Source organism: Lepisosteus oculatus, chromosome 11 (assembly GCF_040954835.1).
Source record: "Lepisosteus oculatus isolate fLepOcu1 chromosome 11, fLepOcu1.hap2, whole genome shotgun sequence".
Taxonomy (NCBI): Eukaryota; Metazoa; Chordata; class Actinopteri; order Semionotiformes; family Lepisosteidae; genus Lepisosteus; species Lepisosteus oculatus.
The window spans coordinates 22,456,615-22,474,656 of record NC_090706.1 but is presented as its reverse complement, the minus strand read 5'-3'; the positions used below and the strand labels follow the sequence as shown (position 1 = coordinate 22,474,656).

Genomic DNA, 18,042 nt, shown 5'->3' with positions numbered 1-18,042 from the left:
ACAAGCACACATTGTCTAAAGGACAACAGAGTTCCAATATCAGGATGCAGATGTAACCAATGATTGCTATTATTGTGAACAATCCTGCAAGTCTTTAGACGTTGTAAGTGGAAATCTCTCTTGTCTGTTTAGGGTCTTCGTGGTGCAGATGGGATTGAGGTATGTGCTAATTTTATGGCAGACTTTTAATAACTGGAGAACCATCCTTATATGTTACAGATTTTTTCATCTTGGGTAAAGTATTTATTATTTGGTTAAAGTATTTACATAGCAAATTAAATGGTGCAGTGTTTTTTTAAAAAATAAACTTCATAAGATAAGATGACATAGTTTCTATCTGCGACGACTAACTGGTATGTACTAACTGGTGTATTGTTTTGGCTTTTTGTATACAGTAAATGTCTGTAATGTGAATTATGTATATATCTGATGTTTTTCTATGGGTGACAGGTTTGTTTAATGTTAAAACTTTAACAACTCTGAACTTGGTGAAAGAGAAACACAAATGAGCTCCAAATTACAATCTGTTGCCTTAAATGTACAGTAAAACAGTTATAATTCATTCTCCTGGCTTACTGTTCTTACATCTCTTTTGAAATTGTACACAAGTACACAGTACACAATATGAATTTGCTCTGATGCTCTTTTTATCTGTAGGGACCCCGTGGGCCTCCAGGAATAAGGGTAAGAGTTTGGTTATCAAGGATCTGAGTTCAGAAAAAAAAACAATTGATTTTTTCCCCATCTGTCAGCAGTTCATCCATCAATTTACAAGTTTCACTTCTCAATCTACAGCAACATAAGTTACTTTCAGCAAATGTTAATTTTGTGACATTTCAATGCTGAGTTTTACTGAGTTTTTTTTTTCTGTAGCACAGAGTAACCAATGTTAATATACTGTACATTTGAAACATAAATTTAAATGTGTAATCTGGTTTTGAAATATAGCCTGAAGAATAGATGCGGTTGCAAATAATTATCCATCGTGAAGATGGACTTTTCTTCTTGATCAAAGTGTATGAGACTTTGAAAATCACCGACTTTTATAGACTTACAGCATATTATCGACACTTCCTCTTTTCTGGTCACATAATTACCATCCCAGATAGAGTAAACTTTGTGCTTGGAGCACATTGTGTTCCTTTTTTTCTGCTATGATGTTAAACTCATTAATCTTCTAATTTGGGTTTTAAATAACTTACTCATACAGTATGTACAAACCTATTACTCTTATTAGTCTTAAATTCCTGAATTTTTGAAAAAATGTATACTGTTTTTATTGCTCTTTGAAAAAAATGTTAGACAGGTTTTAGAAAATTTAATTCATTGTCTTGTTGGGTCTGCTATTTAAAATTTAGCTCTTTAATTTAAATTACTGTACTGTCAATGCATTTATTTTGCCAGGGTGAAGATGGTGAAGAAGGTCCTCCAGGGCAACAGGGATTTCCTGGGCCTAAGGTCAGTAGCAGGCACATTAAAGCATTTGGTTTGCTTCAATCCCACCCACTCTCACGAAAGACAAAAGTAAAACAATGTCATATATGTCATATAGCAAGCAGCATTTGTATTCCTCTTTGAACATCCAATGTCTTCATTAAAAAAAGTTTATTGGAAAACTTTTAACTTTAAAGTGATAGAAAATATTTTTGCAAATATAGAGCTATGCAGTCATAACCGTTGCAGTTTACTACAGTTATTGTATTTTTTTCTGTATTCTTTGTACAGTAGGCGTGTCATACACTTAAAGCCTTTGCTTCATTCTGCTCTCATTATATTATACACTTTTCCCTGTTGCCTAATACACTGTACTGTAAATAAATTTCCCCTTGTATGATTAGAGTCCTTTCAGAATACATGGTTGGCATGTTGAATATAAATCTTCACAGAAAGTACAACAGGAAATTACTAGGGGATATTTGCTAGAGGTTCCCAAATGTGTTTTTGCCTTCTTACTTAAATAACTTTGCTTTTCTAAATCTCAGCCACTCTTAAGATACTGTAGATGAAACCCACTTGTTTTTCCCCCACCTCAGCATCCTTCTTTGAGGTCAGTAAATTAGTCTGATGAATAAGGAAGAGCTTCAGTTTTTCTACAACAGGCTCCGACCAGAACAGTGACCCTTTACACTGTAAACTCAGACAGTCCTTTCATTTTTCATGTGAAACCCTAGTCGGATTCCAAAACATGCTATCAGGCCAGAGGAAAGAGGCTGTCTGATATCCCATAGCGATGCCATGCCTTTTAAATCACCCAGCCAGATTCTGTTTGATCAGAAATTTTAGAGGGAGATTAGCAGTAGATATTTTTCCCTCTCCCCCTGTGTGCTTCAAGTTTATCAAGGAGAATAACTTTTGTTTGGATACCTTGTGATTAGTCACCTAAAGGGGCCATCAGCACACTTTCAGTGTAACCCATTGATTGCCCACCCTTTCATAGCACATTTTAGTTATGTACTAAAGCTTTTATGAATCCTTTAGTTAAGAAATAGAAAAGTTTTTTTTGTTTCAGGTCAAGGTTTTCTTGTGCATATGTAGCGGAGCTAGTGTGGTGACGTCAGCGCCCTCACTGCACGTATCAGGGTCCTCAGCTGCCTGGGCTGAGGGAGGTCTCCTTTAGCTCACGCAGTTGGAGCCCTGTTGCGTTACGCTGGAGACCTGGGTTTGTGCCCCAGGTGTGGTGGTCGGAACGGGTGGGGGGGGCACGACCCCACGCGGAACCGTGACTGTCACATTGGTGCCGTGACTCGGGCGGGAGTCTGGAGTGTCTTTCGTCGAGCTGAAGTTCAGCAGGGGAGGGTGTAGCGGAGCTAGTGTGGTGATATCAGCGCCCTCACTGCGCGTATCAGGGTCCTCAGCTGCCTGGGCTGGGGGAGGTCTCCTTTAGCTCACACGGTTGGAGCCCTGTTGCGTTAGGCCAGAGATCCGGGTTCGCGCCCCAGGTGTGGGGGCCGGAATGGGTGGCGGGGGGCACGACCCCGTGCGGAACCGTGACTATCACACATACAGTACTGCAATTAAACTACAATTAATTTGACATGGAAGTTGTGACATTGTAATTAGACATCAAAATAACTTAATCTATGGATATTTATTTGTTCTACATTACAAATTCTCAACAGTTTCATTTTTGCAGTCTTCAAAAGCCATTATAGAGAGCATCGTGCACACTGTGCACTACAGTGATGTGCTGTAAACACTGCTCTTCTATTGACTCATTTGCACTGTATACAGTGCCTTGCGAAAGTATTCGGCCCCCTTGAACTTTTCAACCTTTTGCCACATTTCAGGCTTCAAACATAAAGATATAAATTTTTTATTTTATGTGAAGAATCACCAACAAGTGGGACACAATTGTGAAGTGGAACGAAATCTATTGGATTTTTGAAACTTTTTTAACTAATAAAAAAATGAAAAGTGGGGCGTGCAAAATTATTCGGCCCCTTTACTTTCAGTGCAGCAAACTCACTCCAGAAGTTCAGCGAGGATCTCTGAATGATCCAATGTTGTCCTAAATGACTGATGGTGATAAATAGAATCCACCTGTGTGTAATCAAGTCTCTGTATAAATGCACCTGCTCTGTGATAGTCTCAAGGTTCTGTTGAAAGCGCAGAGAGCATCATGAAGACCAAGGAACACACCAGGCAGGTCCGTAATACTGTTGTGGAGAAGTTTAAAGCCGGATTTGGATACAAAAAGATTTCCCAAGCTTCAAACATCCCAAGGAGCACTGTGCAAGCGATCATCTTGAAATGGAAGGAGTATCAGACCACTGCAAATCTACCAAGACCTGGCCGTCCCTCTAAACTTTCAGCTCAGACAAGGAGAAGACTGATCAGAGATGCAGCCAAGAGGCCCATGATCACTCTGGATGAACTGCAGAGAACTACAGCTGAGGTGGGAGAGTCTGTCCATAGGACAACAATCAGTCTTACACTGCACAAATCTGGCCTTTATGGAAGAGTGGCAAGAAGAAAGCCATTTCTCAAAGATATCCATAAAAAGTCTCGTCTAAAGTTTGCCACAAGCCACCTGGGAGACACCCCAAACATGTGGAAGAAGGTGCTCTGGTCAGATGAAACCAAAATCGAACTTTTTGGCCACAATGCAAAACGATATGTTTGGCGTAAAAGCAACACAGCTCATCACCCTCAACACACCATCCCCACTGTCAAACATGGTGGTGGCAGCATCATGGTTTGGGCCTGCTTTTCTTCAGCAGGGACAGGGAAGATGGTTAAAATTGAGGGGAAGATGGATGCAGCCAAATACAGGACCATTCTGGATGAAAACCTGTTGGAGTCTGCAAAAGACCTGAAACTGGGACGGAGATTTATCTTCCAACAAGACAATGATCCCAAACATACAGCAAAATCTACAAAGGAATGGTTCACAAATAAACGTATCCAGGTGTTTGAATGGCCAAGTCAAAGTCCAGACCTGAATCCAATCGAGAATCTGTGGAAAGAGCTGAAAACTGCTGTTCACAAACGCTCTGACGCATCCAACCTCACTGAGCTCGAGCTGTTTTGCAAGGAAGAATGGGCAAGAATTTCAGTCTCTCGATGTGCAAAACTGATAGAGACATACCCCAAGCGACTTGCAGCTGTAATCGCAGCAAAAGGTGGCTCTACAAAGTATTAACGCAAGGGGGCCAAATAATTTTGCACGCCCCACTTTTCATTTTTTTATTAGTTAAAAAAGTTTCAAAAATCCAATAGATTTCGTTCCACTTCACAATTGTGTCCCACTTGTTGGTGATTCTTCACATAAAATAAAAAAATTATATCTTTATGTTTGAAGCCTGAAATGTGGCAAAAGGTTGAAAAGTTCAAGGGGGCCGAATACTTTCGCAAGGCACTGTATGTATACTGTATACTGTAGATGTTGTACAAAATTGTTTCTCTCACTTGTTTGGCTTAATGCTCCAATGCTCTTACAGGGAGAACAAGGTGCAGCTGGCTCTCAGGGAGAACCAGGAATGGACGGATTGCCAGGCACAAAAGTAAGAGTCTGATAACATGATGAGAAAAAAAAGCTTAATTTATCAAGAAGGAAAATTGTTCACCTAAACCCTTTTTTGTTTTTTAATATTTATAAATAGGTTCATTCCTCTCAAATTTCTAATACTTTAATCATTTGAAAAATTCTGTAGGTTGTTATATTACTGAAACATTTGGCTGATGAGTTATTACATTCAGATAACAACCATTGACAGCAAATAATTACAGTGGTCACACTATACCGTAGTTGAGGTGGGTAGCTGCGTCAGCATGCATAGGCTGCAAAGGAACAAGTAATAGGTTTATTCCATGCTGAAAAAAAGAAAAAAATATTTTTTTCAGCATGGAATAAACCTATTACTTGTTCCTTTGCACACTATACCGTATACAGTATGCTACTTTTTTTCTGAAGAATCCCAGGCTACACTGAGAATCAACTTATTAGGCTTAGGCTTTCTTCCCACTCCTGTACACACCATGTGCTAGTCACTTACAATCTTTACCATAGTTAATTCCATGAAAATCATTCAACAACATCACACTAATTCACAATCACATTAAAGCCAATGAAATAAATTGTAGCTAACTGAATGCACCTGTAAAGATGGTGAATGTTTTTTTCTCCATTTTCTGGCAGGGGGAAAAGGGAGAGGTGGGTGATCCTGGGCCTCATGGTGAAATGGTGAGTTTGGAGTTTTTTTACCCCTTTCTTGGAGTGTAAAGGTATCTCTTGAATATGCTGGGCTGCAGTGGGTAAGCACAGTTGTTCTGGATGATTTATATGTTAATCTACTGTGTTAATTTATTGTCATTGAAGGGGCAGCCTGGAATTCCTGGCGAGAATGGAATGAAGGTAAATATTCATTGATTCATTCTAAGCAGATACTCTAAGACTGAATTTTAATTCAATTTTAATTTAATTTTTACGGTTGCAAGAATATATGTCATAAATCAGTAGAGGTCATTTGTTTTTTTCTTTTCCTCATATTTTTTGTGGTTATATACATAGAAAAGGGCCTCGACTAGCTCTGCTGGTAGAGCATGAGACTCAACTTAAGGTAGTGGGTTTGTGTCCCACGTCAGGCACCAGATCCTCCATGTTGGAGGTTGGGCACATGGCTAACAACCCCGTCCCATAAAAACTAAATGTTACAGAAACAGCAACAGGATGTTGCTGCTCCTACATGCTGGAAGGCATAACGGGCAAACATCCATATACATAGAACATATGTGGACTGCATGTTAGGCTAATGCAATGATGCAAAATACATGTTGGCCTCATGTTCTTCTACTGTTCTTTTTCTTTTACCTCTTATATACTTGAATGAGCTTGAATGAGCTAATAATTTGTTTGAATACAGTATGCCAGATTGATTCCTTTCACAGCAGAAGAAGTTGGTAAGTCCCATGAAATCTGATAGCCTGTAAATACTGATGTAGATTTCTTCTCTACCTGCAGGGAGAACCTGGTCAGAAGGGAGAGGAGGGAATGACTGGGCCCAGAGTATGTGTATTTAAAATCACGTTGAGTTATTAGTGTTGTTTTTATTTTACTGCACAACTCCCTTTTACTGGTAATTAGCATTCATTCAATCTTCACTAGGTTCTAATTGAATGATGTATCATTACTCATTACACACAATTAAACATGTTTTCAAAAATTGTCCTTATTAATTATTAAACTTTGCATACATCTCACAGTTTTGTTTGGGCATCTCATTCAACTACTGGTGAAAATAAACACACAACCAGGAATGTTTAAAAATTAAAACTGCAGGCCTGAAATGCAAGTTAAACAGATTTCAGGATTAGTGATCAGTATTGCCTATCCATAATGGGTTGATCAAGCAATAAGATGCTGAAATCTTAATTTTAAAGAACACAATATTTCATTATTATCACACAAGTTAATGTTTGTAACTAGGAAACAGAATAGGTCAAAGGTAAATGTAAAAACATGTCACCTAAGTAAACATAATAAGCCTTGATATCGTGTCTTATTTTTAAAGACATCACTCATTATTTTATTTTTTTACTCTTACTTATTGACTTGTTCCTAGGGTTTACCTGGCCTGAAAGGTCAACCAGGTGCCACAGAAATAATTGACTACAACGGAAAACTTCATGAAGCCCTTCAGGTATAAATATTTAAAAAGCAGTTAAGTGTAAGACCAATTAATGGACCAAAGTCATTCAGTGCAGCAAAGGTTTCTTAGCATCTTTCCTTTCAGAACTCCATAGGAGAATTCTTCTTCAGATCTTTTCTAAAAGAGTGCTTCTTTCTTTATTACCGCATACAATACTTGAAATCACTTTAAAACACTATATTAAACAATATATAGAAATATAGATACTGAGAAGCCATTTATTTTTACCAGTGGTAATTGTCTTATGTACCTAAACACTTGTAAATGATTTTATTCTTTTTCAGAAGTGGAATTGCTCTGAATGATCAGATAAAATTTACTTTATAACCAGCATTTGTAAATAGAATTTCAGATCGAAACTTTTAAACCATTTTTAAATTAATAGGATGATAAAATAAACTCAGTGTCATCAGATGTTAGCAAAACATCCCCATGAGAAAATATTTATGAGGGCTTAGGCTGGTCTCAGAACCAATTTTAAATTGTTTTCATTTTTTTTCTTGTAGAAATCTTAAGAGATTTATGAATATAAACTTCTTATAAACATCTCTAGAGGTTTCTTGGCTTTTTCTCCTTATGAAATTATTGTTTTGTGTATTTCTGATGCCTTTGTGAAATCTTCTGTAGTCATTTGAAAGTTTTCTTATAAAAAAATCTGGAAATGGTCAACTAGAATCTGCAGTACCTGTAAAGTGGAGTATTACTGTGTCTTTGATGGTTGTATGGTTGTACAAAGGCCTTTATTGTTGGAACCTCTCAAAGCAGGTTATAAATACAACAAGTAAAAAATTAAACAATGGTACATATAAATGTATGTAGCATTTACATGTATATTCAACATCAGAAATTGTTTGAAAAAAAAGAAATGCTTTTTATGTTTGTTTTTTTAAAATGAACTGGAAACTCATACATCATCATTATGTACAACCGTCCACTGTTTTGCTCCATTAATAGAGAAAGACTTTCCAATGTATGATGCCTCATTATGGAGCAGCTATGCACCAAAATCCAGTGACCAAAGCAGTCAGGATGAAATGCAAACAGTCAGTAAATCTGTTAAAATAAAAGGAGACAGATTATATTGTGCTTTGTTTATTTGTTTTTAGAAAGAATCATAAACATAACATACAAAATAAAAACATAGGAATGGTTACAAATGTAATGATGCCAGCCCCAGCTCATCTAATGTGTTTGGTAGTTAATATCCACTTTGTCCAAGGACCTCATCCAGCTGTTGCTAGAAAGAAACCAGGTTATTGCCTAAATAGCTTGTTCCAGACCCCCACAACTGTTTGGGTAAAGTGCTTCCTCTTCTCAGTTTTAAATGCACTTGTACATAGTCTCCACATGTGTCTTCTGGTTTGTTTTTCACTTTTCATTGTCAAAATATTAGGTGGGTTGTTTTTTTTTTAAAAAGTGATGTTCTTGTAGAACGTAGATTTGGTTCAAATTGATCTGGTTTCAAATTATAAATGCCAGGGTGTTACAGCTGGGTAGTTGGTAAATGTTCAAACCATTGATGACCATGCTAAAGTTATCCAAATTGTACAGTTTGTACAAGGGTTCCAAACGTATAACCTCTGTTTTGTTATTAATTAGCTCTGAAGAATTTTGTTCCACCCAAGATTTAATATTTAACTGACATCTTGGAAAACTAAAGACTCTTGGATCAATACCAGACATTTCAAACAGTAACAATAGATCTGAGTGTTATGTTTAACAAATAAAATGAACTTCATGATGACAGATAATGTAGCCAAGTAAAAGATTGTCCTTATTCCAACCCCTGTCCTTATCTAAAGATTGACCACAGCTTTAGGTTGATTAATTGAGTGTAACTTGTTAATTTAAGAAACCTCTGGTCTTTGAGTGATGATAGTCACAAATAGCTTTCAGTTAGAATGATAGGAAGCAAATCACATAAAAGCAACCCCAAATGTATGAGCCTTATATTTATTTGGAGGAGGAGTCTATGGTTAACAATGTCAAAAGTAACAGTGAGGTCTAACAAAACAAGGATGGATAATGCTTCTGAGTTTAAAACCAAACAGAGGCAGTCACCTTCAGCAGAGCTGTAAAGAGAAGTCTCATTTTTTTGTGAAAGTGTAACTAACCTTCTAAGTTTAATACATTTTTTTTCAAACAGGATTTACTGCATTTATAGTTTAATGTTATGGACACCTTAACCATGCTATTCTACACAGTCAATGCATTAAAGCAAAGTATCAGTAATTACAAACCTTCTGTCAAATTATCTAATTCCCTAAAAATGAAATGAATTACAGATACACAGTGTACATTTTTATTTGTGGAAGTCTTTTGCATTATTATTTCTGGCAGGAAACCAAAAGTATGTACTCTGTACCAACTTTGCTTCATTTAGAAGCACTGATCTTGTGATCTTTATTATTCCCAGGCAATCCGGGCTATCAGTGTTGCGGTAATCAGCAGAATTGCATGGCTTTCTTTTTCTAACCCACATCTTTTGTGTGCTGTGAATATTTAAACTTTGCAAATGCTCAGAATATATATTAGAATAACTAATATTTTATTATCTCTGCAGAAAGCATTACAGTAAAGTAAAATTGTGTATATTCCAACTTAATAAATGCAGGAACAAGATGAGATTCTTTTAAGAGACTCCTACTGTTTTAAAAAGAAAAAAAAATGGAAAACTATTGATCTAGAATTTTTTTTTTAAATTAACCTTATCCTTTTTTCCAATGTATTTATACCCGTGAGTAAATTGTTGGTTTATTGCATGTCAGTTGAGAAAAAAATATTATTCTTTAAAGTTTTAAAATGTTTAATGGTATTGGGTGTAAAAAGCTTAATATATTTTATGATGTTTATTTTATTTTTTGTTTTGTCAAACAAGTAAGTTTAGAAATTGAATATTTTGTCTGAATACCAGTATATTCTCAATTTATTTATTCCATTTATGTGTCTATTTTATTATTTCAAGCTTTGTTTTCCTTTTCACAAAGAAAGAATTAAATCACTCTCTTGTTAAAAGGAAATCTAAGTTAAGGATTTTTAAACCGGTTTGCAATTCAGCTTGTATGCATCCTTTCTGAACTTACATGTCTGAAATGTAAGCAGTCTTGAGCTCTTTACTAGCATGGATGTTATGCATGGCTTTACATTTGTAAGGTCTCATGGGTCAGTTTCCATCTTGGAACTATAAATATTGTAAAACCCAACCACAGAATTCCAGTAAGTGTTCAGGCTGCATTTATGGATATCTGTTGAAAAATAATAACAGTTCCTATACAGTACATCAGTTGTATATTACTGAATGTAATTAATCATAAAGTAATATTTTTTTTCAATGTGTAATATTGAACATACCTTTGATCAACACCAAGTATTTCATCTGGAATAGTATTCTACTGAGCCTCTGATCTATTTGATATGACCTCTGTGCTTCCATTAGTAAAATGTGGATGCCTTGCTTAAATAATAATTGATGACAAAGAGTGTGTATTATACAATTTACATGGCACATTAAACAACATAATGTTTATTGAGAGCTTTTGTTATTGCCTGGCTCCGAATCCACATGCTTCTTTGAATATTGTAGTTTTAAGGCTCATATTGTGATGCAATGCAGGGAGTGTCTGGATTGGGGAAGACATGTTGCTGTAGAAACCACACCTGATGTGATGAACTGCAGGTGTAGGAGTAGTTTAAAACTATTCTGAATGCTTTATGGAGAAAAAAAAGATCCAGCAGTCTTGCTGTTGCTGCAGTGGTGAGAGGATGAATGTGGAGGCTCTGCTGTGAGAGAACCAGGCTGAAGCATGACAGTAGCGGGTGTGAGACTCTAGTCAGGGGGATGTTAGAAGAGCACGTGGGAATGACAATCCCAGAGGGGATTGTGAGAGGAATAGCCTGTGAGGAAAAGAGTGAGAATGTCAGTCTGGGAGGAGAATAATAGAAGTAATGGAGCTTTAGGAGATTGCCGAAAGATTTAAAGGGACAGCATCCTGCTAGGGTGTGAGAGAGCAGGGCTGTCGGTGTCCACTCATGAGTGAGTTGTGATTTGATTAGTGTTTTAGTGTGTGTGGACCAGAGTGGGTTGTGTGGTAGAGGGACCCCCCCAGCAATACATTGGTATCAGGGATGTGAGTGGGGTGTGCTGGCAACTGTGAGTTCACAACCTAAGGGTGTGAGAGTGGGGCGCCAGAGAGGTTGCGAGTGTGTGTTAGAGAGGGGCAGTGTGTAGTGCAGAAGAGACTACACAGTGTGTAGTGTGGAGAGGATTTCAAAACTGGAAGTGGACATGGGAGTCCGAGGCACTGGTTGTGTGTGAAACAGTGGCCTAATGGAATAGGAGCAGGAGGTCCCTAGTAGTGAGAGCAACAGGATCAACTTGGTGAAGTTGGGACTCTGAAGACAAAGGGCCAAGATGCAATGAAATGTGGAGTTCCGAGCGCGTGTAAGAGGAAGAAAAGGAACCTAAAGGGGTGTGACAGGGATGAATGGGAGCATGACCACGCCCATTGTGGTGTCAACTACCCTTACTTTTAATACTGTTTGACCGGCCACACCTACTTTCTTGACTTCATCTCGACACTTTTGTAATTTGCTGCTGTAGGAGAGGTAAAATAAGCACACAGGGAAATTCCAAACTGTATTTCCTTTATCATGTTTTCACACATCCCTTACACAGTTTTATGTAAAAATAAACTTTAGTGGTTCACAAAATGTTTTATCCTACCTGTCCAGTGTGGTAATAATAATAATAATAATAATAATTGCACTTATATAGCACTTTTCTGGACACTCCACTCGAAGCGCTTTACAGGTAATGGGGACTCCCCTCAACCACCACCAATGTGCAGCATCCACCTGGATGATGCGACGGCAGCCATAGTGCGCCAGAATGCTCACCACACATCAGCTGTCAGTGGGGAGGAGAGCAGAGGAATGTAGCCAATTCATAGAGGGGGATTATTAGGAGGCCATGATTGGTAAGGGACAATGGGAAATTTGGCCAAGTAGGGGTTACACCCCTACTCTTTTCAAGAAACGCCCTGGGATTTTTAACGACCACAGAAAGTCAGGACCTCGGTTTTACGTCTCATCCGAAGGATGGCACCTGTTTACAGTATAGTGTCCCCATCACTATACTGGGGCATTAGGACCCACATGGACCGCAGGGTGAGCGCCCCCCTGCTGGCCCCACTAACACCTCTTCCAGCAGCAACCTTAGTTTTTCCCAGGACTCCCATCCAGGTTCTGACCAGGCTCACATCTGCTTAGCTTCAGTGAATTGCCAGTTGTGAGTTGCAGGGTGATATGGCTGCTGGTAAATAGCATACTATCCACATACCCACAGGGTATTGCTACCCTGTCCAGTGTTCAGATTCTGTATTTTAGACCTTATCTTTACTGTCCTTCCACAGGGTCCTCCTGGTCCTCCTGGTCCCCCAGGTCTAATGGGAGAGCCAGGACCAAAGGTAAACCAATGGTGTTGTCATCATGAAAAGCCTTATAACTCACACAGCACAAGTGACATTCAAGAGATTGTCTGACAGCTAAGAAATGTTCAGTTCATTATAATTACAATTTTCTTGAAAACAATTTCTCAATAAAAATTAAGCTCAGTTCTTTACAACACAGCTCTTCTGTAAACAATGTAATGCTGTCATAGTTTTGAATGAGAGAAGTAGCCTTTGAGCTGCAAAGATGTGCAATTTTAAAGTAGAATTCACTTGAATGTGTTTATTTGGAAACCAATTCACCATCTGTGAGTGTGGCATCAAAAATCCAGAAGGAAACTATATTAGAAACAAATTATTGTCTGTTAATAACTTGCAGAATGTTGATGTTTAATCAAAGAAACTTAACGCTTCTTTTAAAAAATAATAATACAGTATGTACTCTTTGAAATTGTCTAGTGAATTGGGCAGCAGTGCCTGGCAGTAGTGATGCAAAATTATGATTTATATTATGCATTTGCCCAGAGTGTTGATCTTCATAAACTTAAGACTGTAATTGTTACTTTCATCTGCGGAATAGGGTGAACTGGGATTACCAGGACCACCTGGAGTTGATGGGGAAAAGGTAATTATTGATTGTAGATATGTCTAACATGCCTGTAGACGCTACTGTCCAGGTGGTGAGATGTTTCACCAAAATGTAAAACCACAGATTTCTTGCTGTTTTCATAATTAAGAGCCTTCATATCTTACTTTATGAACACATAAAAGCAGAAAGAAGCATAAGCATATCATAATACTGGTTTTCTAAAAGAAACCCAATCATTATCTCATGGAGAAGTGCCAATCCACTGGAAACATTACATTATTTATTTGGACCTTGCTATGTCTTTATAAGTTCAAGAATATGTCTATGTATTCTTGAACTTATTGCCTTACAAAGCTGGGATCATGTGAAAATTATTTACTCATCTTTGTCGAGTTCAAAATTTAGAGTTACCACATTTAAGTCATTAATTTATTTTTAGGTGGATGATATGATGATATCATAGTATTCTCTTTCAGTTCAAATGCAGTCACTGCTTACTAGCACAGTGCTTACAAGCAAAGGTCCTATGGGCATTTTGTTGTAGAGGGTCTATAACGAAGATTGCAGTGAAGCCAAGGACATTGGGAAAGCCATAGTTTTTGCAGACCAACTGGGTAGTCTCTACAATCCACCTGGTTAGCTGGTGCTTGGAGATCAGCATACCTGGATGGTGGCAAATGAAGAGCACAATAAGGTTCTCATACTTTATGCTCTGAAAGATGCAGCCTTTTATGTATAGATTTCCAGTTCCCTGATGGGGCACAACACATGGTGAAGCTACTGGAACTTGGACACAAAAGAATTGGTGCACATAAAAGGCTGATTAAGCACAAAGATGGGGTTAGGCCACAGTGTGGCTATGAAGACTGACTAAGCACTGAATGTCAGAGCCTGGAGCTCTCCCACTCCTCATCTTGATGTAATGGCCAAGAAAAAGACAATCTTCACCAAGAGCAAGTGCACACCTACAGGTGGAAGAGGCCCAAAAAGAGGTGCCAGCACCTACCAGCACCAACACAACTGCTGGAAGATGCTACTGTGGCATTGCATATGACTTGATTTATGATTTATGTAACTTGTGGCCTGTGAAAAATATAAAGTTCCAATCAGATAGCTTTCTTGTATTTGATCAGCAGTTACAATGACAGTTCTCAAAGAGTTAATGACTGCATTCCTGCAGAAAGGGAAGGGTTGTGATGACAAAGTTAAATCTGAAGCCCCAAGAGCTCTGTATAAAACTACAGTATAAGGAAGTGATGCTGTCCATAGGAATGTCTTATGTATAAGTAGGCAACCCTCATCCTTGAGTATGGAGTTCCAGCAAGTTTTCAATTAGCACCTGAAACACACAGCTAACTGGACTTGGCAATAACATGTAACACTTTCTTTGTTTGAAGCATTCTGTGGTTTTTCACATCAGCTGGAATGTACTCTGACATCAATATTAAAATTGAATAACATTGTTCTTAAGTCTCAGAATATATTCTCTAACTATGTTTCTGTTTTTTTAAAGGCTTGGGAGAAAAAATGAATTATTTAGTCTGTTTTTTTTCACATACACGAGAAAATGGGTATAATTATATTAAAATGTTTCCTTTGCCTTCTGAATGCAGGGCCCAAAGGGTTTGAAAGGAGACAGTGGTACTCCTGGAATGCCTGGTCTGAAAGGAGAGAAAGGGGAAATGGGCCTGTCTGGGCCTGCTGTAAGTGTGATTTAATTTTAGATATCAATGTCTTTCTAGAGACATAGACTACTGTTTTGTATTCACTAGCATGAAAAATCTGTGTTGATTTGTTGTGTTGTGTTGAAACCACTAGTTTGGTTTTACAGTACATAGTCTTGTTCCTACATATTGATGATACAGTACATGAAGTGTATACTAATCAAGGAATAGCTGAATTCCCTACCAAACCACTTATTAAAGAGCTACAGTACATGATGGACCTGTTTTGTTAATTGATATATAGTGGAAATTGTTTTAAAAGAGAAGAGCACCACACAAAGGGAGGGAAAAAGATAACTATTTTAAATGAGGCACAGTCATGAGTCATTGAAATTGTCTACATTTTGGTCAAGATAATAGTAATACATGTTAATATATATTCTTGGTTTAAAGAACTGATAGAATAACTCCATTATTTATTTTTCATTCTGGGGGCTTTAGGGTATTGATGGACAAAAAGGAGAGAAAGGGGACTCAATCTTGTCAAGCCTGGAAGATACCCTTGTGAGTTATACACAATATAATAAATATTATATAAAAAGCTGGAATGATTCAACCAAAAAATGGTATTAAGACCTACATGGTAGAGCGTATTTTTACTTTACATGTAAAGTATTTTTCGTTGCATTGTGATAGACATTGAAACATGTAAAGGTTAAACCCATGCAGAAAAGTAGAAAGAAGAGGCATAACATTTTGGCTGTTTCTCCTTCTTCTGGTATGAAGCCTTCAGTTGAAGAAGGTGCTAAAGCCAAAACATTGTGTATCTTCTACTTTTTAGCATGGGCAACTTGTTTCTTTGCAGCTAATGTCTGCTTATGCAGCTCCGCACTTGAACTTCTCAAAATTGAAATGTGACCTGCTTAATTACAGGATTGTGTTTTTATTGATATGAGGCTTTCGTGAGGTGAAGAACATATCTCAGATTTACATGGCACTGCAAGCAGAAATTAAGACCTCACTATTTTTGTTGTCGTGTTTCAGGTTCAAATGATCTCTCCGCCTGGCCCTCCTGGTCCCCCTGGCCCACAAGGACCCATGGTAAAGTGCACCACCAGTCTGTAAAGTGCATGGAATAAGTGCATAATTTTATAGAAAATAATCCTGTACTGTAAAGTTAGAGAAAGGGCACGGCAAATAGTTGAATAATTGCAGTTTGTAGAATGATTTAAACTTGCTGGTGCAAGGAAGAATGCTCCCACATTTTTAATATTTTATATTTTTAATACCTTTTGAACTACTATTTTTAAAAACACTTTTTGTTTTCTCTAGGGTCTTCAAGGTGTTCCAGGGACAAAGGTAACTTTTTAAAACTTGAGATACAGTGGTGCTAGAAAGTTTGTGAACCCTTTGTAATTGGCTTGTAATTTTGGCCCATTTCTCCTTACAGAACTGCTTCACCTCAGGGATTAACATTTCTTGCATGAACTCCCTGCTTCAGGTCCTGCCACATTTCTATTGGATTAAGCTCTGGACTGTGACTAGGCCATTCCAAAGCGCAAAATTTCTTCTGCTGAACCATTCTTTGGTAGACTTACTTGTGTGTTTAGGGTCGTTGTCTTGCTGCAAGACCCACCTTTTGTTGAGCTTCAGTTCATGGACTGATACCCTGTCTTTCTCCTGTAGAATTTGCTGGTATTTGCTGGTACAATCCAGAATTCATAGTTCCATCAATGATGGCAAGCTGTCCTGGTCCTGTGGCATTAAAACAGCCCCAAACCATGATACTGCCACCACCGTTTCCCATTTGGGATGAATATCTTATGTTGGAATGCCATGTTTGTTTTCGCCAAACAACATTCTCATTTAAGACAAAAAGTTATATTTTTTACTCATCCATCCACAGAATATCCTTCCAGTAGTCTTCTGGTTCATCCAGGTGATCTTTAGCGAACTTGAAACGGGCAACAATGTTCTTCTTGGAGTGTAGTGGCTTTCTCCTTGGTATCCTCTCATCAACACTATTCTTGTTCAGTGTTTGCCTGATGGTGGACTCATGAAAACTGATTTTAGCCTTAGACGTTACCCTGGGGTTCTTTGTGATCTCCTAGAAAATAGACTCCTAGGGAGAGTAACAATGCTGTTAAAATTTGTACACTATCCATTCTGATGAGCATCAACAACTCTTTTTCTGAGGTCCTCAGAAATCTCCTTTTATCGAGGCATGGCATGTGTTCACAAACCTATGTGGTGAAGACCAGACTTTGGTAGTGAAGACTCAGGTTTATACAGTATTTTTTAAATAGGACAGGGCCGCCCAGTTTCACACCTGATTGTCATCCTATTGATTGACACTCCTGACTCTAATTATCCCCTTAACTGAACTGATAATCCTAGAGGTTCACATACTTTTTCCGACAAAGGCATTTAATATTGAATCATTTTGATCAATAAATGAATGAAAAAGTATATCCTTTTGTGTGTTGTTTGTTTTATTTGGTTTCTCTATCTATTTTTATGACTTAGATGAAGATCTGATCATATTTTTGCAGAATTCATAAAATTCTCTAGGGTTCACAAACTTTCTAACACACCACTGTATATCTACAGATGCAGCCATTCAAAATGCACGGTAAAACCCTGTATTGCGTGAAATTATCTACAGTTTAGCGCACTTTACCGCAGTACGTGATTGGCTGGCCAAAATGACCAACAGGCAGCACTCGTTGTGCCTTGCTTGTTAGTGAAATGATTATTTAATCTCTTTACTGTGCATGGTTAAATCTGCTTAATATTGAATATTAATATGGAATTTTACACCTAAAGGAATTTTTGTAGCTAAGCATAAAAAGAAGAGGAGCATAACATGTCTGAAGGTCATTAATATAGAACATATTATGTAAACTGTATATGGCTGTTATTGGTAGTTTAAATAAAAATACACGCCATTATTCCACGTTCTTCATAAACATTTTAAGCATCAAAGTTTTTCATTCAGTTATATACTGTGGTTATTTTGGAAAAGTTTTTATGTGCTCCTATATGTGCTGATTATATTCAGTTTATATACTTCATAAAAAGTTTTAACCTTTTCTATGAATACTTGCGTTATCGCAGTAAAAAAATGCATACTTTTTAGAATTTGATTAATAGGGAATATAAGATGGAATCACGTATCTAAATTAATGATGATA

General features: G+C 37.6%; 1 protein-coding gene across 1 annotated transcript in view; it reads left to right on the top strand.

The window, feature by feature from the left end:
• LOC107077650 (collagen alpha-1(XXIII) chain) overlaps nucleotides 1–18,042 on the top strand; it is a 72,651-nt gene that overhangs the window by 27,688 nt on the left and 26,921 nt on the right. The window contains exons 6-20 of the mRNA XM_015349565.2: nucleotides 133–159; nucleotides 658–684; nucleotides 1,405–1,458; nucleotides 4,941–5,003; nucleotides 5,639–5,683; nucleotides 5,819–5,854; nucleotides 6,461–6,505; nucleotides 7,062–7,139; nucleotides 9,565–9,588; nucleotides 12,560–12,613; nucleotides 13,176–13,220; nucleotides 14,798–14,887; nucleotides 15,350–15,412; nucleotides 15,893–15,949; nucleotides 16,181–16,207. Of these exons, the coding sequence (XP_015205051.2) occupies nucleotides 133–159; nucleotides 658–684; nucleotides 1,405–1,458; nucleotides 4,941–5,003; nucleotides 5,639–5,683; nucleotides 5,819–5,854; nucleotides 6,461–6,505; nucleotides 7,062–7,139; nucleotides 9,565–9,588; nucleotides 12,560–12,613; nucleotides 13,176–13,220; nucleotides 14,798–14,887; nucleotides 15,350–15,412; nucleotides 15,893–15,949; nucleotides 16,181–16,207 (735 nt within the window). The remainder of the gene's footprint in view (nucleotides 1–132; nucleotides 160–657; nucleotides 685–1,404; nucleotides 1,459–4,940; nucleotides 5,004–5,638; nucleotides 5,684–5,818; nucleotides 5,855–6,460; nucleotides 6,506–7,061; nucleotides 7,140–9,564; nucleotides 9,589–12,559; nucleotides 12,614–13,175; nucleotides 13,221–14,797; nucleotides 14,888–15,349; nucleotides 15,413–15,892; nucleotides 15,950–16,180; nucleotides 16,208–18,042) is intronic.